The sequence below is a fragment of the Pan paniscus genome, chromosome 2 (assembly GCF_029289425.2).
Source record: "Pan paniscus chromosome 2, NHGRI_mPanPan1-v2.0_pri, whole genome shotgun sequence".
Taxonomy (NCBI): domain Eukaryota; kingdom Metazoa; phylum Chordata; class Mammalia; order Primates; family Hominidae; genus Pan; species Pan paniscus.
In genome coordinates, this window is record NC_085926.1 from 194,075,878 (window position 1) to 194,098,589 (window position 22,712).

At 51.3% G+C, this 22,712-nt stretch overlaps 1 protein-coding gene and 1 long non-coding RNA gene across 3 annotated transcripts; one reads left to right on the top strand and one right to left on the bottom strand.

The window, feature by feature from the left end:
• Positions 1 to 18: 18 nt before the first annotated feature.
• Positions 19 to 15,592, bottom strand: LOC117979856 (uncharacterized). 2 transcript variants are annotated; one of them, XR_008625020.2, is made up of 5 exons: positions 8,439 to 15,592; positions 7,166 to 8,138; positions 5,556 to 5,862; positions 2,684 to 2,997; positions 60 to 2,414 (listed from the first exon to the last, which is right to left on the bottom strand). It is a non-coding gene; the product is annotated as an uncharacterized LOC117979856 (long non-coding RNA). The 2 variants fall into 2 exon arrangements; XR_004670905.3 differs by lacking the exons at positions 7,166 to 8,138; positions 8,439 to 15,592 and having other exon boundaries at positions 19 to 2,414; positions 2,684 to 2,872; positions 5,556 to 6,346.
• SLC51A (solute carrier family 51 member A) lies at positions 2,978 to 22,078 on the top strand. The gene is made up of 9 exons (XM_008953381.5): positions 2,978 to 5,244; positions 6,344 to 6,438; positions 15,567 to 15,721; positions 16,280 to 16,353; positions 16,756 to 16,914; positions 17,450 to 17,561; positions 18,572 to 18,718; positions 21,071 to 21,176; positions 21,715 to 22,078. Exons 1-9 carry the CDS (start codon positions 5,207 to 5,209, stop codon positions 21,849 to 21,851), a joined length of 1,023 nt encoding a protein of 340 aa, XP_008951629.1. The 5' UTR covers positions 2,978 to 5,206; the 3' UTR covers positions 21,852 to 22,078.
• Positions 22,079 to 22,712: the final 634 nt, after the last annotated feature.

The following is a 22,712-nucleotide window of genomic DNA, read 5'->3' on the forward strand; positions in this document are numbered from 1 at the left end:
CCCCTGAGAGGCTGATGTTGTTGGAGAAAATATGACCTGGAGAAACACATGGGAAGAAAGTTGGTCATTTTCAGCCGGCGCTGTAATCCCTGTAATCCCAGCACTGTGGGAGACCGAGGCAGGCGGATCACTCGAGGTCAGGAGTTCAAGACCAGCCTGGCCAACATGGTGAAACCCCATCTCCACTAAAAATACAAAACTAGCCAGGAGTGGTGGTGCACGCCTGTAGTCCCAGCTACTCAGAAGGCTGAGGCAGGAGAATCACTTGAACCTGGAAGGTGGACATTGCAGCGAGCCAAGATCGCGCCATTGCACTCCAACCTGGGTGGCAGAGTAAACTCCATCTCAAAAAAAGAAAGAAAGAAAGTTGCTGGGGTTTTTTGTTGGTTTGTTTTGTTTGTTTGTTTGTTTTTGAGATAGTTTCGCTCTTGTTGCCCAGGCTGGAGTGTAATGGCGCAATCTCGGCTCACCGCAACCTCTGCCTCCTGGGTTCAAGCGATTCTCCTGCCTCAGCCTCCCAAGTAGCTGGGATTACAGGCATGCATCACCATGCCCGGCTCATTTTGTATTTTGTAGTAGAGATGGGGTTTTGTCATGTTGGCCAGGCTGGTCTCGAACTCCTGACCACAGGCGATCCACCCACCTCAGCCTCCTAAAGTGCTGGGATTACAAGCATGAGCCATATTAAACTTCCTTTATAAAAGGCCTCAAAAAGAAGAAACTGAGGCAGAAATTTAAAAATAAATATGCATTCATTCACTCCAAGACAAGTAACAAGCAAGGCAAAAGTTAAAAAGAAAAGAACAAGTTTTCCTCTGCCCAGCAAGCTCACTTCAAGGACAGTTATAAGATAACGCTGTTTAAGAGGCCAAGGCCAAAAGAATAAGCTCCAGACACCCCTCGCCTCCAGAGCAAAGTTGAAGAAAAAAAAGAAAGACAAATTCTTTGACTGTTACTCCTTTCCCAGGTTTCTTAAGCATGATTATGTTTTACAAATGTCTGTATTTAGCCAGTTCTTGTTTTTCTTTCAATGCAGCTACAAAGTCACCAGCTATGCAAGGCCACAAGTTATGCTATAGATGATGTGACCTGTCATATGATTAACTACTTTTATTTATTGGAAGTCTGCTTATAAAAACCCCGCTCTGTCTTTGTTCGATGCTCAGCTTTTTAGATGACAGTCCACTAAGCCAGTGCGTACCTGAAATAAACAGTCCTCTCGTTCTCTGTCTCAGTCTTGCCAGTCCTCAGTTTCCTGCAACATCTCTACTAAAAATACAAAAATTAGCCAGGCGTGGTGGTGTGCACCTGTAATCCCAGCTACTCGGGAGGCTGAGGCACGAGAATCGCTTGAACCTGGGAGGCGGAGGTTGCAGTGAGCCGAGATCTCACCATTGCACTCCAGCCTGGGAAACAAGTGAAACTATGTCTCAAAAACACACACAAAAAAAGAAAAGATTATGCGAAATGGAAGAAACTAGGCACAAAAAGCCACATATTGTATGGTTCCACTTACATGAAATATCCAGAGTAGCCAAATCCATAGAGATCAAAAGCAGATTCACAGTTGCCAGGGTGTGGGAGGAGGGGGGACTAGAAGAGATGAGCCAGGCTGTGGGAGGAGGGGGGACTGGAAGAGATGAGCCAGGCTGTGGGAGGAGGGGAACTGGAAGAGATGAGGTTTGTTGTTGTTGTTGTTGTTTTGAGACTGAGTCTCACTCTGTCGCCCGGGCTGGAGTGCAATGGCACCACCTCAGCTCACTGCAATCTCTGCCTCCCAGGTTCAAGCAATTCTCTTGCCTCAGCCTCCCAAGTAGCTAGGATTATAGGCACCTGCCACCATGCCCAGCTAATTTTTTTTTTTTTTTTTTTTTGTAGTTTTAGTAGAGACGGAGTTTCACCATGTTGGCCAGCCTGGTCTCGAACCTCCTGACCTCAGGTGATCCACCCACCTCAGCCTCCCAAAGTACTGGCATTACAGGTGTGAGCCACTGCACTTGGCCTAATTTTTGTATTTTTAAGAGATGGGGTTTCACCATGTTGGTCAGGCTGGTCTCGAATTCCTGACCTCAAGTGAGCCACCTGCCTCGGCCTCACAAAGTGCTGGGATTACAGGTGTGAGCCACGGTGTCCAGCCTCTTTTTTGATTTTTCAAAACTGACTCTCATATTAAGGAAGCCAACACTTAAGTGATAACTGAAGTGATCGTGTTACTGACCACAGGTTCTTTAGGCTCCGATAAAAATTGACACGAGGCCAAGCAAATTTCCCAGACAAGGCTTTATTAGGGGCTTCCGTTCCACCACGGAGGAGACAGCACCGCAGGGAGAGGTCTCCGGCTGGCTCCCCAGGGGAGTGCGTTGTGGCGTCTTGAGGAGGGCGACACGCGTAATTCATGAGGTAGGTGAGCGTCCCTGCAGGAGTGACAGAACGCACAGGGATAGTTAGGAATCGCGGTAACACATACATCGCAGGATCAGAACACGACGAGAAAGCCTCTCCCTGGCAGAGGCTTTTGTTTTGTTTCTGTCACTGAGTCTGGAGTGCAGTGACAAGATCTCGGCTCCCTGCAACCTCCGCCTCCCAGGTTCAAGCGATTCTCGTGCCTCAGCCTCCCAAGTAGCTGGAATTACACCACCACACCTGGCTAATTTTTGTATTTTTAGTAGAGATGGGGTTTCACCTTGTTGGCCAGGCTGGTCTCAAACTCCTGACACCTCAGGTGATCCGTCCGCTTCGGCCTCCCAAGGTGCTGGGATTCCAGGTGAGAGCTCCCGCGCCGAGGCAGAGGTCTTGGTGTTGTAATGAGGCCGAGGGTGAAGAGTGGTCGTGCTTCCGGCTTCGTGCACACAAAGGCAATGGAGTTCATTCCCTGAAGTACAAGATTGAAAGTGCGACGCTGCCTATCTTCATTTTTCAAGGTCGTGTGATCAGTGGATGTGGCATTTTGTGTAAGATTTATAGTGGAATGCTGCTTATCTTAATGCTTTCACTGTCCTTCAATGAGCAGGTAAGAAAAAAAAAGGAAGAAAGAAAAATGTTGGGGGGGGAATGCATTAGCGGGGTTGGGAGCCGAGTCCCATCCCTCCTCTGTCTCAATAAGTCTCAGATGATGCTATCATATAATTTTGTGGGAAAAAATAGGCCAAAGAAATGAAATTCAGAAGGACTTATTCTTTTTGTTTCTAAAATCAGTTTCTGAGAGCTGGCAGGCCCCAGCTGCCAAGAGGAGACCCTGGCGGCCACAGCTCATCCTCTCTGACCAAGCCGTAGCTGGGGATGGGCCGGCCTCCAGGCAGGGCCTCCCGCTGGCTGGATCCCGGGCCACACTGTACAGAAGACAACCCCCTAGAGACCTTGGGTGGGGCAGAAGCCCCCTTCCCTCACTGACACCCTGCCGGTCTCTCCTGGGGTCTCCCAGTCTCTGCTGCCCAGTGGGGAAGCACCCATCTCAGCCCAACCGCAGCCCCCCCCCCCCCGGCTCCCTCCTGCCCTTTCACCTTTCCTGCCATTCCCCACTGTGTCCTGAAGTTTCTAAGAACATCCCCAGTGCCCTGTTGTCAGCTCTGGGAAGTCTAAAGTTCAGGGCTTTGGGTAATTAAACCCAAGGCCTGTCAGTGGGCTGGGGGTGAATGACCTGGCGAACGTGCCTGCGGAGATGCTGGGAGGAAGCTGAGTCAGTCTGCGTCTTTGTCAGGGTGGGGCTGAGGCCAGTGACCCTCTGGGGGTCAGGGCCCTTGCAGGCCTCTTCCTTCCCTGACCTCCACCTTAGGAGGCAGCTGGCCCCTGAGACGCCTGCCTCACGACATTGTCCTGTCCCAGGAACTGGACTTTAGGAGGAGGGGAAGCTGGAGGGGGATGCAGCTTGACTCTTGGGAGAGACTTTGAGGTGTCTGGGCACAGGAGTGGGGAGTCCTCCGGGTACCCCATCAGGGACTGCTTCCACTGCTTGTATGGCCTCACCAGCCCAGCGCAGGAAGCCCCCTCTCCCTTCCCAGAATTGACCCTCTGCACCCTCTCCTGGGCCCTCTTCTCACTACCTCCATCTCCACCATGCCCCAACAGAGCCCCTCCCCCAGGCCCCTTTGGCCGCTCTCCACACCCCACGGCTTTCTGTCTGACCTGGTTTCTTAGCCTCTCTGGACCTCAGCCTCCTTATCTGTAAAATGGGAATAAGGATACTACTTCCCTTGTAACGCGGTGGTAAAGTTTAAATAAGCTAAGGAACACACTGCATGTCCTGCGGGCCCTGGCACACCAGACATGCTGACAGACGCTGGCTGCTTTCATCAGCTATGCAACCAAATTCTAAGGGGCCCTTCGTATGTGTCAGGCTGCGTGCCAGGAACCTAGAGGTACCACCGTACCACAGTACAAGATGCTGTGTCTGGCTTCAAAGAGATTTCAGTCTATGTGGACAGAGAGAAAAGGGAAGCTATCAGCCAATAAAATCGTTTGCAAGCCTGTAATTCAGCAGGTTTTCAAGACCTGTCAAATGCCCAGCAATCTCACTCTGCAACTCTGCCTCTTAAATACAGCATCTTCCGGCCCAGCATGGGGCTGGCTAAGCCCATCATCCAGATGTGATGAACTGGGGTCTGGGAAACCCACACCGGCCTCATCTGGCTTTTCCAGCCTGTCCTCCCTTCCACACATCAGGCTGACAGCACCAAACACAGCCGAGGCCTCAGCCCTGAGTCTCCCCGCTGCGGAGTGCCCAAGCCTGAGTTCCAGCAGGTTCTTCAGGGGCCGCTGACCAGGGAGCACTGCAGTGAGGAGCGAGGACTTCGCCCCCACCCCGGCCCAGGGCAGGGGCTTCATGGTGAGCCCACCCCACCCCAGAAGGCTCCTGGAAGGGCAGGGCAGACTCGCAGCAAAATCCTATAGGATGGGCCGGGCCAGAGGCAAGGGGTGGCCAAAGGCACCTGTCCAAGAGGTGGGAGGGACCACACCTGGGGGCAGGGACGAGTCAGGCACAGGGAACTCCGCCAGCCTAGAGGATCAAATTCCTCCAGGGTGAACTCTGAGATAGAAAGTTGGCCCGGGAAGCTCAAGGAGGGAGAGCGGCAGAGGGGAAGACTCTGCAATTCTGCTTGCCCCCCACCCCGGCCCAGGCAAGCCACCCTGCCCCCCGGCCCCCACCTGCCCGCCCCGCCTGCCCTTCCTCACCCCGGGTGCCTGCGGGATTGCTGGAGAGAACGCGGCGATGGAGCCCGGCAGGACCCAGATAAAGCTTGACCCCAGGTAAGTGAGGGCGGCGGGCCCTGGGCCAGTCGCTGAGCAGCGGTGGCCCCTATCCCGCGGCCTGTCCTCTCTCCCTCCCAGATCCCTTTGGCGGCCGCACTCAGAATGAGACAGGACTGAAAATGCTCTAGCTGTTCCTAGGTCCTCAGGGACAACGTGGGTTCGGGCCAGGGTGTGACACTTCAGGGCCTAGGCCTTGCCCCCCAGCGTGGGGAGAGAAAAATCCCAGAGCGGGGGCTGTGGAAGGCATTCGCAGAGGCAATGGCAGCATCCCTCAGCAGCAGGGGGCCCGTCCATCTGTAAGGACTCACCCTTCCTCTGGGATCCTGCTCTTCCTCTCTGGTCAGTCCCTCGGCTGCTGCCCGACCAGCATGGAGAGAATCCACGGTGGGCTCTTCAGGCACGGCAGCCAGGCACACCCCGGCTAGGTGGCAGCTTGTCTTACTCCCCCACCTGGGCCAGTTCTCCACTCCCTCTAAGAAAAGGGCCCTGAGGCCGGGCGCCTGTAATCCCAGCACTTTGGGAGGCTGAGGCGGGAGTCCAGGAGTTTAAGCCCAGTTCCAGTTTGAGTCCTGGAGTTCGAGACCAGTGTCTGAGCAACATGGCGAAATCCTGTCTCTACCAAAAATATAAAAAATTAGCCGGGCCTGGTGGCGTGCACCTGTAGTCCCAGCTTACTCATGGGGATGGGGGTTGAGTAGATCACTTGAGCCCAGGAGGTCAAGGCTGCTTGTATGAGCCAAGACAGACCACTGCACTCCAGCCTGGACAACAGAGCAAGACCCTGTCTCAAAAAGAAAAAAAAAGAAAGAAAAAGGAAGGAAGGAAGGAAGGAAAGAGAAGGGGAAGGGAGAGAGAAAGAGAAAGAGAGAGCAAAAGGAAGGAAGGAAGAAAGGAAGGAAGGAGAAGGGGAAGGGGAAAGGAGAGAGAAAGAGAAAGAGAGAGTGAAAGGGAGGAAGGAAGGAAAGAAAGAGAGAGAAAGAGGCCCTGAGGGGAAATGGACAAAGTCCTGCACTCAGGAGTGGTTGAGGGTCCAGTGTGCAACCCTCCCGCTTCCCCCAGCCCCCATGGTTCTGAGCACAGGCTGGTGTCTCGCCAGGTACACAGCAGATCTTCTGGAGGTGCTGAAGACCAATTACGGCATCCCCTCCGCCTGCTTCTCTCAGCCTCCCACAGCAGCCCAACTCCTGAGAGGTGAGTGGGGACCCTCCTCAGAGGGAACTGAGAGGAGGGAAACCAGGATAGCTGAGTGGAGCTGGGGAGAGGCGGCCCTGAGCTGGTGCACCTGGGCAGCCGGGGAGAATAACTGGCCCGGTGTCTGTCATCGTGGTTAAGGCTCTGGAGAAGGGCAATGCCTCAAGGAGTCAGTGGGTCAAAAGGGTAGCATGAGAGCCTGGCTCCGGAGAGCAACCGTCATGTTGGGCCTCCACAAAACTGGCCTCAAAGCTCATTCAAACTGCGGACACTGCGACCTGGGGCGCTTTTTCAGACCCCAGAGCCATCTGGGGACCCAAGATGGTGCCCAAGTGGTCCAAGCCCCATCGGGTCTCCTGGAGGGCCGCACGGCATCCGCCCTGGACCCCTGTCACTCTAGAGGGTGGTTACGGTGAGTGACGTGCTTCACACAGGTGAACCAGTTGTATTTGTTTTACGATCCAGCCTTTCTGAAAAACCTTTGTCCTCACTGGAGCATTCTGTTGTCGGGTTTTTGTGTGTGTTTTTGTGGGTATTTGCCTCATTCCACCCCTGAGCTCTCAGGTGGACAGATGGGATTCAAAAACCTGTTCTACAGTGTTTATTGTAGTGGAGTAATTGGTTTGCAATAATAAGTCATCATTTTCCACTGAAGGGGAGGGTGTGGGGATCCCCGAGGCCAGCTCAAGTTCAGCTGTTGGGAGAATTCCTTGACTGGAAATTTTACCTTTGCGTTTTGTCGCTCTGTTTCCTGAAGATAACTTGGGGTGCTCCTGGTCGTCCATCTACTGCTTTGATTCCTTGGATCCCACCCATTCTTTCACTTTAAGAAAAAACAAGTAATTGTTGCAGAGGTCTCTGTTTTGCAGCTTCCCTTTTGCAAGAAGCACTTTTTCCAAATAAAACAGTAATTAAAAAAAAAAAAAAATAGGTGAACCTGCAAAAGTCCTCGCAGTGTTGGCCAACAAGATTCTATTACTGAATTACTTTTGAAAGTGAAAGGCATTGGCTGGGAGCGGTGGCTCACGCCTGTAATCCCTGCAATTTGGGAGGCCGAGGCGGGTGGATCACTTGAGGTCAGGAGTTCAAGGCCAGCCTGGCCAACATGGTGAAACCCCGTCTGTACTGAAAATACAAAAATTAGCCGGGCGTGGTGGCGGTCACCTGTAATCCCAGCTACTCGGGAGGCTGAGGCAGGAGAATTGCTTGAACTGGGGAGGCGGAGGTTGCAGCGAGCCGAGATCACGCCACTGCACTCCAGCCTGGGCAATAGAGTGAGTGAGACTCCGTCTCAAAAATAAAAGAAAAAAAAAGAAAAGAAAAAGCAAGTGAAAGGCATAGGATGGGGCTCAGCTTATTCCCCAGACACCAAAAACATTGAGAATCAGGGCCCAAGCATGCTTAGAGAAAATGTGACTCACGCCTGCGTTTTATTTTGTTTTCCTGCTGCATACTGACTACCTCTGAAATGTTGGATACAAGTCTGTGTCTCTGTAGCACATTTAACACGTTTCCCAGGCAACAGGAAGCTCTCAGTGTGCGTTCTGTCGCAGACGTGGGCGTGTCCTTGGGCTGTGTAGGGCTTCATTTCAGATGATCTGAACCAGAGGGGTTGCCAACTGCCAGTGTCCGGAGATGCCTGGTGGCCACTCTGTGGTTAGTGGCAGTAGGTGGCTGCTACATCCAGTTCCAGGAACCTCCTGTTGAGACAGTGCAGCTGGTGGTACAAGCCTTCCCTTACACAGCAGCTCTCCCCCCAGGGAACATTTGGCAGTGTCGGGAGACTTCCGGTTGCCACACTGGAAGGTGCTACTGGCATCTCGTGGTCAGAGGCCAGGAAAGCTGCTAAACTTCCTACAGGGCACGGGAAGAGCCCCGGAAACCTGCTAAACTTCCTACAGGGCACGGGAAGAGCCCCCACAGAAAAGATTATTCAGGCCAAAGTGTCAATAGTGCTCAGGTTGAGAAACCTTGCCTCACGCAATGAAAACGGTTCTCACATTGCTTTGCTTCAGAATGTGCAAACGGAAACCCCAAGGCTGTTCAGAACAGGCCATTCTGAGTCTGCTAGTCCAGCAAGCCTCGCCGCAGGCAGAGTGGGGAGGATTTGGCCAGCAGGCCCTCCTGGGACAGGGAAGCTGCGAGGATGAGTTCGGGGGTGCCCCAGGCCCAGGGGAGCGAGGTCTGGCAGGATTCAAGGATCCTGGTGGAAGAGCAGGGGACAATTGAGAGGGCCGGGCAGGGGACAATTGAGAGGGCTGGGCAGGGGACAACTGAGAGGGCCGGGCAGGGGACAATTGAGAGGGCTGGGCAGGAGAGGTGAGGCCCGCTGCGCGCCGGGCTGGCGGAGGAGCTGTACTCTATCCCGCAGCGAGAAGGAACTGGTGAAGGCTCTGAGGCTGGGAGTGGCTGGCCTCACTTCTTCTTCTCGGCCATTCGTTAGTAATCAGGATGGACTGCAGAGGAAGAGGCTTAAGAAGCAGGGATGCGGCCGGACACCGTGGCTCATGCCTGTAATCCCAGCACTTTGGGAGGCCGAGGCAGGCGGATCATCTGCGGTCAAGAGTTCAAGATCAGCCTGGCCAATGTGGTGAAATCCTGTCTCTACTGAAAATACAAAAATTAGCCAGGTGTGGTGGCGCGTGCCTGTAATCCCAGCTACTCAGGAGGCTGAGGCAGGAGAATCGCTTGAACCCGGGAGGCAGAGGTTGCAGTGAGCCGAGATCGCACCATTGCACTCCAGCCTGGGTGACAGAACAAGACTCCGTCTCAACAACAGCAAAAAATAGGCAGGGATGTAAATGAGAGGTCGTTGCCCCGGCCTGCCATGCGGGAAAAGAGTCTGAGGCAGGGCAGTGGCAGGGAAAGAAGAGGAAGGGTTGGGAAACAGGCAGTTCAAAGAAAGAGCAGGCAATCTAGGAAAGACCTAGGCGTGTAAGTGCTGGTTCTGGGCAATGGTGACGGCACAGCCAGAAATAGGAGAAGCAGGAAGAAGTGCCTATGGGAGGCTGTGGCGAAACTCCTTCCTCACTTCATTTGTAAACTTTGTTGTTCCTTAATTTTTTCTTTTTTTTTTTTTTTTTGAGACAGGGTCTCGCTGTGTCACTCAGGCTGGAGTGCAGTGGTGCGATCTCGGCTTACCCCAACCCTCCACCTGCTGGGCTCAGGTGATCCTCCCACCTCAGCCTCCCTAGTAGCTGGGACCACAGGCACATGCCACCAAGCCCAGCTAATTTTTGTATTTTTTTGTAGAGGTGGAGTTTCTCCATGTTGCCCAGGCTGGTCTCGAACTTAAAATTAAATGCTAAGAAAACTATTTCAGGCCAGTCACGGTGGCCCATGCTGCAACCCCAGGAGGTCGAGGTTGCAGTGAGCTATGATTGCACCACCAGCCTCAGCCTGGGCAACAGACCGAAACCCTGTCTCAATTTAAAAAAAAAAGAGAGAGAGAGAGAGAAAAGCTATTATTCTAGAAGAATGATTGAATCAATTTTTTTTTTTTTAATTTTAAAATCACGGCTCACGGCAGCTCGAGCTCTGGGCTCAAGTGATCCTCCCACCTCATCCTCTTGAGTAGCTGGGACTGCAGGCACACACCACCATGCCTGGGCTAACTTTTAATTTTTGTAGAGACAGTCTGACTTTGTTGCCCAGGCTGATCTCAAACGCTTCAGCTCAAGCGATCCTCCTGCCTCGGCCTCCTGAAGGGCTGGGATTACAGGTGTGAACCACCGTGCCCGGCCTTAAAGCTACTTTTTATTGAACAAATACTACACGCCCGGTGCTTTGCTAAGAAGTTTAAGGAGAGGATAAGTAACCTGTCTATGGCCATAGAGCTATTAGTAAGTGGCATTTTACTTTGTTTTTGTTTGTTTGGTTGGTTGGTTGGTTTTTTTTTTTTGTTTTTTGTTTTTTTAAGAGACAGAGTCTCGCTCTGTCGCGCAGGCTGGAGTGCAGTGGCGTGATCTCAGCTCACTGCAAGCTCCACCACCCAGGTTCACGCTATTCTCCTGCCTCAGCCTCCCGAGTAGCTGGGACTACAGGCGCCTGTCACCACGCCCGGCTAATTTTTTGTATATTTTTTAGTAGAGACGGGGTTTCACCGTGTTAGTCAGGATGGTCTCGATCTCCTGACCTCGTGATCCGCCCGCCTCGGCCTCCCAAAGTGCTGGGATGACAGGCGTGAGCCACCGCGCCCGGCCTGGCATTTTGCTTTGAACTCAAGTGTCTGACTCCAGTGCTCTACACTGTGCTCCTAACCTACTGGAAGCACATATGCAAGCATGGAAATAATTTTTGGTTAGAAAGCTGGGATTATGGGTGATTACTCTTTTTTCAAATTCTTATTTAATGTTCCTGTTTTCATTATTTTAAAAAGTAATCTTTGCTATTCCAGAGACAGTGGGAAATTTAATAGTTGCTATAAGTATGATTATATTCAAAATGGTCAACTAGACAAGCATTTCCCAAAGTCTCAGACTCTTAATCCCAAGGAGTCCTTCGTGGAAACAGAGTTCTGTAGGAAGTTAAGTTTTGTGACCAGGCGCGGTGGCTCACACCTGTAATCCCAGCACTTTGGGAGGCCGAAGCGGGTGGATCACTTGAGGTCAGGAGTTCGAGACCAGCCTTCCCAACATGGTGAAACCCTATCTCTACTTAAAATACAAAAATTAGCTGGGCATGGTGGTGGGTAACTGTAATCCCAGCTACCTGGGAGGCGGAGGCAGAAGAATTGCTTGAATCCACGAGGCGGAGCTTGCAGTAAGCCGAGATCGCGCCACTGCACCCCAGCCTGGCGACAGAGTAAGGCTCCATCTCAAAAAAAAAAAAAAGAAAGTTAAAGTTAAGTTTTGTAAAAGGTGCATTCTAGACCCTCCTTTTGGAAATTTACAATGTAAATTAGCAGATTAAAAATGTCAGTAGGCTCTGCAGGAATCATCACATTTAACCTTAATGCATTTCCAAAAATTCTTCAGCCGTGGAATACTTTTGTCCCATAGTGTCTATTTAGATGCCCTTTTGGGGAAATTGAGTTCAACCAGCAAAGAAGAGGCCATCTCCTAAGAAGATAGTTTGATGGACAGCCCCAGTATCGGGCTATGGATGCTAAGGAACTTTTCCTTTCCTAATTAGAGTACCAAAGGCAACAGTTAGAAGACACTGCAAAACCATTTGTGTTGAACAGTCAGAATCTGCCCCACCCTCACCTTCATAAACGGAACGGCCCTCCCAGGGTTGCCTTTGATGATCTCTCCCATATCCACGAGTACACACACCTGGAGTCACTGTGTGTCATGGTTAATAAGAGTGTGGGCTTAGTCACGAATACCTGCGTTTAAATCTCCGCTCCTTCACTTCCAGGCTGTGTGACCCTGGGAGACGTGCTTCCTTCTCTGAGCCTCGTTTCCTGAAAAAGTCTATGAAATGCAGATGATGATAGGAATTCTCATAGGTTATTTCTTTCATTCAACAAATAGTTACAGAGCCGTTACTCCTCCAGGCATTTGAGAACAGAGCACAAGCTTGACAAGGTCCCTGCCTCCGTGGAGTGTGCACCACAAGGTGGAGAGCCGAGAATAAGCGAGTAAACAGCTGTGTAAATACAAATAGCCCTGATGTGGGCGGAAGGAGGACATAACGTCACCCGGAATGGAGATTTTCACGGAGCAGGGAGCAGTTAGGGAAATGAAGACTGGGAAAGACTGGGTTGGTGGCGTGTGAAAGGGCAGTTTTTACGCTCTCCAAGGGCTGATGAGCACACGGGACTAGGGGTAAGAGAGGCTCTAGCAATGGCCCCCGCTTCCCAACCACAGAACATTGGTTTTGGAAAACCACCTGCATTAATGTTGGCTTTTTCCTATCTGGACTTTGCCTATTGTCTGAGGTTTTTTTAATTAAACATTTCTATTATAAAAATCATTCAGGTTTAGTTAAAAAAAAAAAAAAAAAGAAAGAAAGAAAATACAGAACAGTAAAAAGAGAAAAAAATCATCTACAGTCCCACCCAGAGACAGGCACGGCAAATATCTTAGTGTAATTTCCTTTTTTTCAATGCCTTTTTTTTTTTTTTCAGACAGAGTCTGGCTCTGTGGCCCAGGCTGGAGTGCAGTGGTGTGATCTCAGCTCACTGCAGCCTCCACCTCCCAGTTCAAGCAATTCTTCTGCCTCAGTCTCTCCAGTAGGTGGGATTACAGGTACACGCCACCATGTCTGGCTAATTTTTGTATTTTTGGTAGAGATGGGGTTCCACCATGTTGGCCAGGCTGGTCTCAAATTCCTGACCTCAAGTGATCCACCCGCCTCAGCCTCCCAAAGTGCTGGGATTACAGGCATGAGCCACTGTGCCTGGCCCTTTCTCTATGTTTTTATTTAACATTTGTAGAAATCATACTATTCCTAAAATTTTATGTTCTGTTTTTGTAAGCATGATACAAAATAAATTTTTCTCATCATTGTATATTTGGAAAAATATGTTCTTTTCTAAAAAAAGGTTTATTTTTGTTATAAATACATATTCATTATAGAATAATTGGAAAAGAAAGCCACTAGGGATTTTCACACACCGAGAAAAGGCCATGTGGGGACACAGTAGAAACGCGGTTGTCGGCCGGACCCGGTGGCTCACGCCTGTAATCCCAGCACTTTGGGAGGCCGAGGTGGGCGGGTCAGTTGAGGTCAGTTCAAGATCAGCCTGGCCAACATGGCGAAAACCATCTCTACTAGCTGGGCGTGGTGGCAGGTGCCTGTAGTCCCAGCTACTTGGGAGGCTGAGGCAGGAGAATCACTTAAACCTGGGAGGTGGAGGCTGCAGTAAGCTAAGATCAGATCAGTGCACTCCAGCCTGGGCGACAAGAGTGAAGCTTCGTTGAAAGAAGAGAAGGGGGCGGGGCCGGGGGGGGAGGAGATGGGAGGGGAGGACAGGGGAGGGAAGGGGAGAGGGGAGGGGAGGGGAGGGGAGGAGAGGAGAGTTGTCTGCAAGTGGAGGAGAGAGTCCTCAGGAGAAATCAAACCTGCTGACACCTTGATCTTGAACTAGCCTCCAAAACTATGAGAAAATAAATTTAAGTTGTTTAATTTAAAAAAAAAGTGACTACTCAGAAAAGATAGAAAAAAGTAAGTAGAAAAGAAGACACAAATCATCCATAGTCCCATCACCCAAACATAAGCATTGCTAACTTTTTTCAGTATTATAGGTATTTTCCTTTTTTTTTTTTTTTTTTCACCCAGGCTGGAGTGTAGTGGTGTGATCCTGGCTCACTACAGCCTTCACCTCTCCCCGAGTAGCTGGGACCACAGGCAGGCGCCACCACACCCGGCTAATTTCTGTATTTTTTAGTAGAGGTGGGGTTTCACTATGTTGGCCAGGCTGGTCTTGGACTCCTGGCCTCAAGTGATCCGCCCACCTCAGCTTCCCAAAGTGCTGGGACTACCAGTGTGAGCCACCGTGCCCAGCCGAGGGTCAGCGTATTTTTTGACAGATTCACCCATAGTCCTGGTTGGTCCTGTGGTGCCACCAGGTGCGACTGACCGAGACAAGAGCTCCAGCTCAAGTCTGTACCGTGGCCACCTTTCTCCCTGTTTTGGTTTCAGCAGTCATATTGCTCCCACTGAGCTGCCCTCATGTTCTTTAGTCACCAAAACACAGAGCAGACTAGATAATCCCTTCCTCGTGCTCACCCCGCAAGGCAACAGGACAATGACTAGAGTGTGGCAGTTTTCTCCCTTTCTTCCTCTTATCTAGTCAGGTAGCAGGTGCAAAGGAGGGTCCAATAACTAGAAAAGATACTTAGATAAATGACCACAGGGTCACTAAGGACCTAGAACCCTTTCTTTAAAACTAACGGCTGCATTAATGAATCACGTTTGTTCGGAAACACATATTGTGACTATATTCATTTTTTTCTGTTAGCAACGGTGAGGCCAGATGAGGTCTACCAGTATTTGTCAAAGTGTCTGCTATCCTCCGACCACTATCAGGTGAGCTTGTTAAAAATGCAGATGACTGGGCCCATCTCAGATCTATGGACGCACATGTCTGAAGGTAGGGCCTGGGCAGCTAGCTGCTTTTTAACAACTCCCAAAATGACTGCAATATCCACGAAAGTTTGAAAACCTTGGACTATAGTTCATGTAAGACCAAGCATGAGGCCAGCGTGCGTCAGGTGTCCTTGGGGTTTTTATTTGATCCGTTTCTCTTTCGTTGAAGTTCCCCCGTGGCCGAGTGTGGTGGCTCACGTCTGTAATCCCAGCACTTTGGGAGACCAGGGTGGGAGGACTGCTTAAGCCTAGAAGTTTGAGACCAGTCTGGGCAACGTAGTGAGACCCCGTCTCTACAGAAAATTTTAAAAATTAGCCGGCTGTGGTGGGGGTGCACGCCTGTAGTCCCAGGCTACTTGGGAGGCTGAGGTTGGAGGATGGTTTGAACCCGGAAGGTCAAGGTTGCAGTGAGCCATGATCACACCACTGCCCTCCAGCCTGGGCGACAGAGTGAGACCCTGTCCTCCTCCCCACAAAAAAAGTTCTCTGCTAATGTCCTGGTTTCACCATATAATTTTGGTGAAATCAACTTAAACAGATCCAGAATGTCCCATAAATTATATTCGGCTTCAATTATGTTAATTGATCTACATTCGCTAGTGCAGCACCTGGCACTGGAGATAGAAAAGTGAAGTGGGGTCGGGCACGGGGGCTGAGGCCTATAATCCCAGCACTTTGCAGGGCCAAGGCGAGTGGATCACTTGAGGTCAGGAGTTCGAGACCATCCTGGCCAACATGGAGAGAACTATCTCTACTAAAAATATAAAAATTAGCCGGGCATAGTGGTGGGCGTCTGTAATCCCAGCTACTTGGGAGGCTGAGGCAGGAGAATCACTTAAACCCGGGAGGTGGAGGTTGCAGTGAGCCAAGTTCACACCACTGCACTCCAGCCTGGGCAACAGAGTGAGGCTCCGTCTTAAAAAAAAAAAAAAATGACTATTTCTTAGTCAGGTTGAATAGGTCTAAAAAATCCTCATTCCTGTGCACGGGTGGGAGCCTAGATCCAGTAAGGCAATTTCGATCCAAGGAATAAGCCCAGGCCTTCTCCCGCTCAGTCCCGGTCGTCAGCTCTCTGCCTTCTCCTCCTCTAGCCCTGGGCCCTGTGGAACTTGCCCTCACCAGCATCCTGACCTTGCTGGCGCTGGGCTCCATTGCCATCTTCCTGGAGGATGCCGTCTACCTGTACAAGAACACCCTTTGCCCCATCAAGAGGCGGACTCTGCTCTGGAACAGCTCGGCACCCACGGTGAGGCCCCCGGGGCTGCCCTGTGGGGGGAACTGAAACGAAGGCAGAGACCAAGGTGAGAATTCCTCTAAACTCAGCACGTCACTTCAGCAAAGAGTGTCCTGCCACGACCCGCGGAGGGCGGAGGTTTGCAGTCCCATCTCCCCTTGCAGTTAGGATCCTCTGCTTGGAAGGCTGTGCAGTGTTTGAATTCTAAGGGCTGTGGAGACCGCTGGAGACCTGCTCAGCCCACCAGCCGCCTCACTCCTTGCTCCCCGCTACAGTGTTGCCATTTAAAGAGCTTCCTTCCCGGAGAGGCAGCCGTGGTTCCTCAGAGTGTGGGGGAAAGTCTCATTCCACAGGGTCACACTCAGCTCCACCCTTACGCTGAGGCTTTTGAAACACCCTCCCACAGGTCCTTGGTTTGCTTGACTTAATTAGTTCTTTTTCCAGCTGGCAGCGTTTAAGGAACGCTGCCTCGAATGCATAGGTTTTGCCTCCTGTGCCCTTGCCGCAAAAGGTTTCCGGAGCCTCAGGGTCTCCCTCCCGCCCTCACCTGCTCCTGCCCCTTCTGAGCAGGTGGTGTCTGTGCTGTGCTGCTTTGGTCTCTGGATCCCTCGTTCCCTGGTGCTGGTGGAAATGACCATCACCTCGTGAGTGCCCTGCCTCACCCCACCTCCAAGGGCCCCTCTGCTCCCGCTCACCAGGACTCGAGTCCGTGTCCTTGATCCCAGCTGACCATGAATCTGGCCCTTCCCAGCTTGTGCTAGTTCCGGGCTCTTGCGCTCCTGGCTCTGCCCAGGGAATGCCTCCTTTTGGCATCTGGCACGTTCCTCAGCCAGGCCTCTGTTCCCACAGTCTGAAATTCCCCTTCTCCCAGTCCTGTGGGCCGTCTCCTCTCCCTCGCTCCTCTTGGGTCACACACCCAGAACGCCCAGCCCTAGCTCTGCCCCTCAGTAAGCCCCACCTCTCCCTGCTGTCTTTCTCTCTGGCAGCAAAGGGGTGTCCCTGCAGCATGCCCCGACCTCGTAGGCCCACTTCTCTCCCCACCCCAGGTTTTATGCCGTGTGCTTTTACCTGCTGATGCTGGTCATGGTGGAAGGCTTTGGGGGGAAGGAGGCAGTGCTGAGGACGCTGAGGGACACCCCGATGATGGTCCACACAGGCCCCTGCTGCTGCTGCTGCCCCTGCTGTCCGCGGCTGCTGCTCACCAGGTGAGGCGGGGCCAAGGTGCCTTCCCCAGGAGCCGGGGAGCCTCTCCTGGACCCCTGGCCCCCTTCAAGGCTCTGGGAATTAGGCGTGAATAGGCCAAAGCCAGTGACGGAAGGGTGGGCATCCCACAGCCAGGACCCACGGGCGCCACGCTCAGGGGACAGGGGAGCAGAGGAAGGAGAGCTCCTCAGTTCTCATCACTGAACTTCACTGCACCCTGCAAGCCTTAGCCACACAGAGAAAACTGGACTTGGGGCCATTCGCTTGCCCCTTCTGCCCACTTTGGTGAATGAGGTTGCGGTCACACTCCCAGACCTCGCTCCAAAGACGGAATTCTTGTCTGGAGGTGAGTGGGAGACTAAGAGGGTTCCCAGCACTCTCCACATTCTGCTTTTTTCCTCTGTCCCCATCCACTTAACCTGGTTGGTGTTTATGACGGCAGCCGAGCCTCAGCCTAGGAACCTAGTGAGGAGCCGGGGCGTCTTCCTGGGGCAGCGGGTTTGTGGGCCCATGTTCCTAACCCTCTTCCCCACTCAGGAAGAAGCTTCAGCTGCTGATGTTGGGCCCTTTCCAATACGCCTTCTTGAAGATAACGCTGACCCTGGTGGGCCTGTTTCTCATCCCCGACGGCATCTATGACCCAGCAGACGTAAGCCGGGAGTAAGGGACAGCACAGTCCAAGACTCATTTAGTACCTTTGTGTTCTAAAAGGAATCACCAGAGCCAACACCCCTTGACAGACGGCCCCAGAAAAGGGTGGCTGTGGGAAAACAGAGGCTCAGGGACTGCCAGGGAGAGAACCGCAACAGGCCAGGCCCCCGGGCTTTTTCATTACCGTTCCTGCCGTGGGAGAGGAGAGCTCAAAGGAAGCACCAGGTGCCATGATGATCCCAATGGCTCACGAGGCCGAGGTGGGAGGATTGCTCAAGAGTGGGAGTTCAAGACCAGCCTGGACAATATAGCGAGATGCCATTTCTAAAAATGTTTTTAAAATTAGGCTGGGCATGGTGGCTCACACCTGTAATCCCAGCACTTTGGGAGGCTGAGGTGGGAGGATCACTTGAAGCCAGGAGTTTGCGACCAGCTTGGGCAACATAGTGAGATCCCATCTCTTTTTTTTTTTTTTTGAGATGGAGTTTCTCTTTTGTCACCCAGGCTGGAGTGCAGTAGCGCATCTCGGCTCACTGCAACCTCCGCCTCCCGGGTTCAAGTGATTCTCCTACCTCAGCCTCCTGAGTAGCTGGGATTACAGGCATGCACCACCACCCCCGGCTAATTTTGTATTTTTCATAGAGATGGGGTTTCTCCATGTTGGTCAGGCTGGTCTTGAACACCTGACCTCAGGTGATCCGCCCGCCTCTGCCTCCCAAAGTGCTGGGATTATAGGCGTGAGCCACCACGCCTGGCCCATCTCTATTATTAAAAAAAAAAAACAAAAACAAAAATTAGCTGGGAATGGTGGTGTGCACCTGTAGTCCCAGCTACTCAGAAGCCTGAGGCGAGGGGATCACTGGAGCCAGGAGTGTGATGCTGCAGTGAGCTATGATTGCACCTCTGCACTTTCAGCTGGGTGACAGAGTGACACCATCTCTTGAAAGAGAGAGAGAGAGAGAGAGAGAGAGCTTGCCTGCCTCACTGACTACTTTCTGTTGCCACCAGATTTCTGAGGGGAGCACAGCTCTATGGATCAACACTTTCCTCGGCGTGTCCACACTGCTGGCTCTCTGGACCCTGGGCATCATTTCCCGTCAAGCCAGGCTACACCTGGGTGAGCAGAACATGGGAGCCAAATTTGCTCTGTTCCAGGTAACTATACCCTGGGAGAGAAAAGATGTTTCAAAACCGAGCTACAGATAGTTGGGGTTAGTAAGTGAGGCCAATAAAGGCTAAAGTGGGCCGGGAATCTTTTTCATAAGCCTCACGTCTCTCATGAGATTTGGAAAATGATTCCTGTGCTTCCCGCTTTTGTCTTTCTGTGCTGGAATTGTTTCCCAGGGCTGCCATGACAAAATACCACAAATCAGATGGCTTAAAACAACAGACATGTCTTGTCTCATTGTGCTGGAGGCTAGAAGTCCACAGCGAAGGAGCCAGCAGGGCCCTGCTCCCTTTGAGCCCTGCAGGGGGTCCCAGCCTCTCCCTAGTTTCCTAGTTGCCAGCAGTCCTGGACGATCCTTGACCAGCATTTGCGTCACTCCCATTTCTGCCTCCATTATCTCGTTATATTCTCCCCTTGTGTTTCTGTGTGTCTTCTATTTTTTTTTTTTTTTTTTTTTTTTGAGACGGAGTCTTGCTCTGTTGCCCAGGCTGGAGTGCAGTGGTGCCATCTCAGGTTAAGCAATTCTCTTGCCTCAGCCTCCCAAGTAGCTGGGATTACAGGCATGTACCACCACCCCCGGCTAATTTTGCATTTTTAGTAGAGACGGGGTTTCGCTATGTTGGCCAGGCTGGTCTCCTGACCCCAGGTGATCCACCCGCCTCAGTCTCCCAAAGTGTTGGGATTACAGGCGTGAGCCACTGTGCCCCTCCATCTCATCTATTTTTAGGACACCAGTCAAATTGGATTAAGGGCCCACCCTATTCCATCATGACCTCATCGTAACTAATTACATTTGTAACGAACTGTTCTTAAATAAGGTCACGAGTACGGGGGGCAGGACTTCAACATAGCTTTTTGGGGACACAGTTTAACCTGTAACACGTGTGTTAACAAACCTTACATTTGTCTCCTTGCTTCTTCCTTTCCTTTTCTACCTATGACTTCCTAAAATCCTATAACCCATCAACACCAGCAGCAGCATTAGCATTAGCTACAGGACCTACCTACACCATGTGCCAGGCACTTTCACACATTACACTTCAATTTTCACAACCCCAGGAGTCATTTTTCCCATTTTACAAAGGAAGAAACAGACCCAGAGATGTTCTTGCTCAAAGGCACATAAGGAATGGGGCTAGAATTTATACCCAGGTATGTCTGACTCCTCCACACATCTGTCTTCCCCTTACCCTGCCCTTCATCTTCACAACGCTTCTGAAAATTCTCTCAAAGGCATGTTGGCCCACCTTCTACGTGCTGCCTTTTCTAACCTCAAAGATGACTTTTCCACCAAATGCAATGACTTCTAACCCAGTCTTGTTCTCCTTCTCTCTCCATCCTGTCTCCTTGCTGGTCTTCTACTCCCAAGGCATAATGACTGCCCTACAGTTTAACAGAGTGAGTTCACGTACATTCTCATTTGATCTACGTACATGCCTCCCAAGTGTGAACTTCCAGGCACATAGGAGGTAGAATGAAAGGGGCTATGGGAATAGAGAGAGAAGTCCCCGGAATGAGTCAGGGACTGAAGGGGCAGAAAGGTTCTGGGTCCCAGAAGTACTTGAGACCAGGCCGAAAGATAAAAGCCGTGTGATGGCCGAGCCTGCCCATGGTTAATGTGGGGGAGCCTGGGCGAGCCACGCCAGCCTTGAAGAAGCTGAGGTTTCCACACAATGTACTCAGGGAGGGCAATACTAAGATAAATGGTGCTTCCAGGGCTTCTGGACAGTGATCTTCTTCTTCTCCCCTTTTGCCTTCTTTATTTGGTGAAATATTGATAAAATTTGCCATTAATGATTTTGAAGTGTCAGGTTCTGTGGCATTAAGTACATTCCCATTGTTGCACTACCATTACCACCGTCTATCTCCAGGCACCCATTAAACACATACCCCATTGCCCTCTCCCTGCAGTCTCTGGGATGGCAGAGTTTTCAAAGGGCATTTTAATGGTTAATTGTCCATTATTCTAGGAGCAGGGACCTCAGGCACTTGAGCTAGATGGAATGACTCTTCTCTAATCACCCATCTCTTTATCCATTGAGTGCTCATTGGTAGCCATGGCTGAGAAAGGGAATTAAAAATGAACCCTTTAATCAGTTCTTATATCTTGTCAGAAACTCTAATAAACTACTGGGTAGAAAATAAGAATGTCATTTGCCTAAAGATGAAAATCCCGCAGATTTTTAATGAAGTGAGAGCCTCAACCCTCTGGGACTGCACAGATCTGACGGTGGGTGGAACCTGCCCAGCGGAAGGGCAAGGCCCGGCAGTGGGCTGGCTGCGTTCTGTGCCGTGAGGGCAGGCCCAGTCCACCCTTGCCTCTCTTTCATGTTCCACAGGTTCTCCTCATCCTGACTGCCCTACAGCCCTCCATCTTCTCAGTCTTGGCCAACGGTGGGCAGATTGCTTGTTCGCCTCCCTATTCCTCTAAAACCAGGTCTCAAGGTGAGCACGTTAAGCCTCCTGTCCCATCGTGGGATGGATGAGACGGGGAGAGTCAGGAAAGAAGGGGCCCCAGAACAGACATTAGGCCAGCCTGACTTCTGCTCAGAGTGTTCAGAAGGGATCTTCGGGAAATCCCAACAGGGGCTTTAAGGAAACTATGACCTCTCTGATCACACAGAAGAGAAGTGAAACCCCACAGCTTGAGGCCAGCCCTGAGGGCCAACCCAGGAAGCCATGGGTTCAGTCCTCAGCTCCTGGGAGAGGAATGGGAATGGTTAAAAAACAGAAGCCCATGTTGATTGAACACACATAAGAAATGGACTGTATGCCAGCCTCAGAGCACAGAAGTAGACAGCCAAGTTCCGGTTCTGGCTCTACCATTAACCCGCTGTGTTATTTATGACAATTTCGTATCCCTAAGTCCTGATTTGGGGATAAACCGGAGAAAGTGTTGCTCAACTCCTGTGCCCGGGCTGCTAGTAAAACACCACCTCTGTAACTCAGCATAACCTACGCTGTATTTCACCCCACACTGCAGTGATGAATTGCCACCTCCTCATACTGGAGACTTTTCTAATGACTGTGCTGACACGAATGTACTACCGAAGGAAAGACCACAGGGTTGGGTATGAAACTTTCTCTTCTCCAGACCTGGACTTGAACCTCAAAGCCTAAGGTGGATGGCTTGGACAATGAAAGGATGCTGTACTCGTTAGAATACAAGATTCCTTTACTGTCCCTCAACCTTGACCAAATGGGAAGCACTCTCCCTTGTCAACACAAGCTGGCAGATACATTTGACTCTACAGATGAAGGTGAACAATGTTAGGATAAAATTGCTTTGGATCTTGCCTGGAAGGTGTTTTAAGTTTTGTAATAAACAAGATGATGTCTGAAAATGTGTAACAGGGCACCTTGCCTCTGTCCATGTCACTATTAACCCTTCAAGGTTGTATATTGCTGGCTGGGTGTGGCAGCTCATGCCTGCTATCCCAGCACTTTGGGAGCCTGGGGCGGGAGGATCACTTGAGCCCAGGAGGTTGAGGCTGCAGTGAGCGATGGTTGTGCCATACACACCAGCCTGGGTGATACAGCCAGACCCTGCCTCTGGAAAAAAAAGAAAGCTTACTGAGCTTTCCTAAAGCAGATGCAAAGAAGAGTATATAGTATTGTGTCTGGCATAAGAAAAGGAGAACTTGGTGAGGTGAAATAGCACCAGCCCAGAGTCTTGAAGAAGCCAGGGGCCCTGGAGAACAGATGGAAGGTGACCTTTCCCTGACAGGTGTGCTACTACGGCACCAACCACGCGGGGCCCTGGTGGTCTGGGTCAGCCTCACTTTGTGGGACAATGGCTTTTGAGTCTTCAGTGACAAGCTAGAAAAGGAATCTCCTGACGCTGTGGTCATGGAGCTTGATTTCTAAGGAGAGAATCAGCACGTGGAAGCAAAGGCACCGAGAGTCCAAGTGAAAGTCCCAAATCCATAAAATGCACCACACAGGTCAAAACACAGGACACGGCCGGGCGCGGCGGCTCAC

Excerpts from the sequence above, each read along its gene's own strand:
- SLC51A (XM_008953381.5), top strand. The coding sequence starts at position 5,207 with ATGGAGCCCGGCAGGACCCAGATAAAGCTTGACCCCAG. Across the intron at positions 6,439-15,566 it reads AGCAGCCCAACTCCTGAGAG|CCCTGGGCCCTGTGGAACTT; the intron begins GTGAGTGGGGAC and ends CTCCTCCTCTAG. Across the intron at positions 15,722-16,279 it reads GGAACAGCTCGGCACCCACG|GTGGTGTCTGTGCTGTGCTG; the intron begins GTGAGGCCCCCG and ends CCTTCTGAGCAG.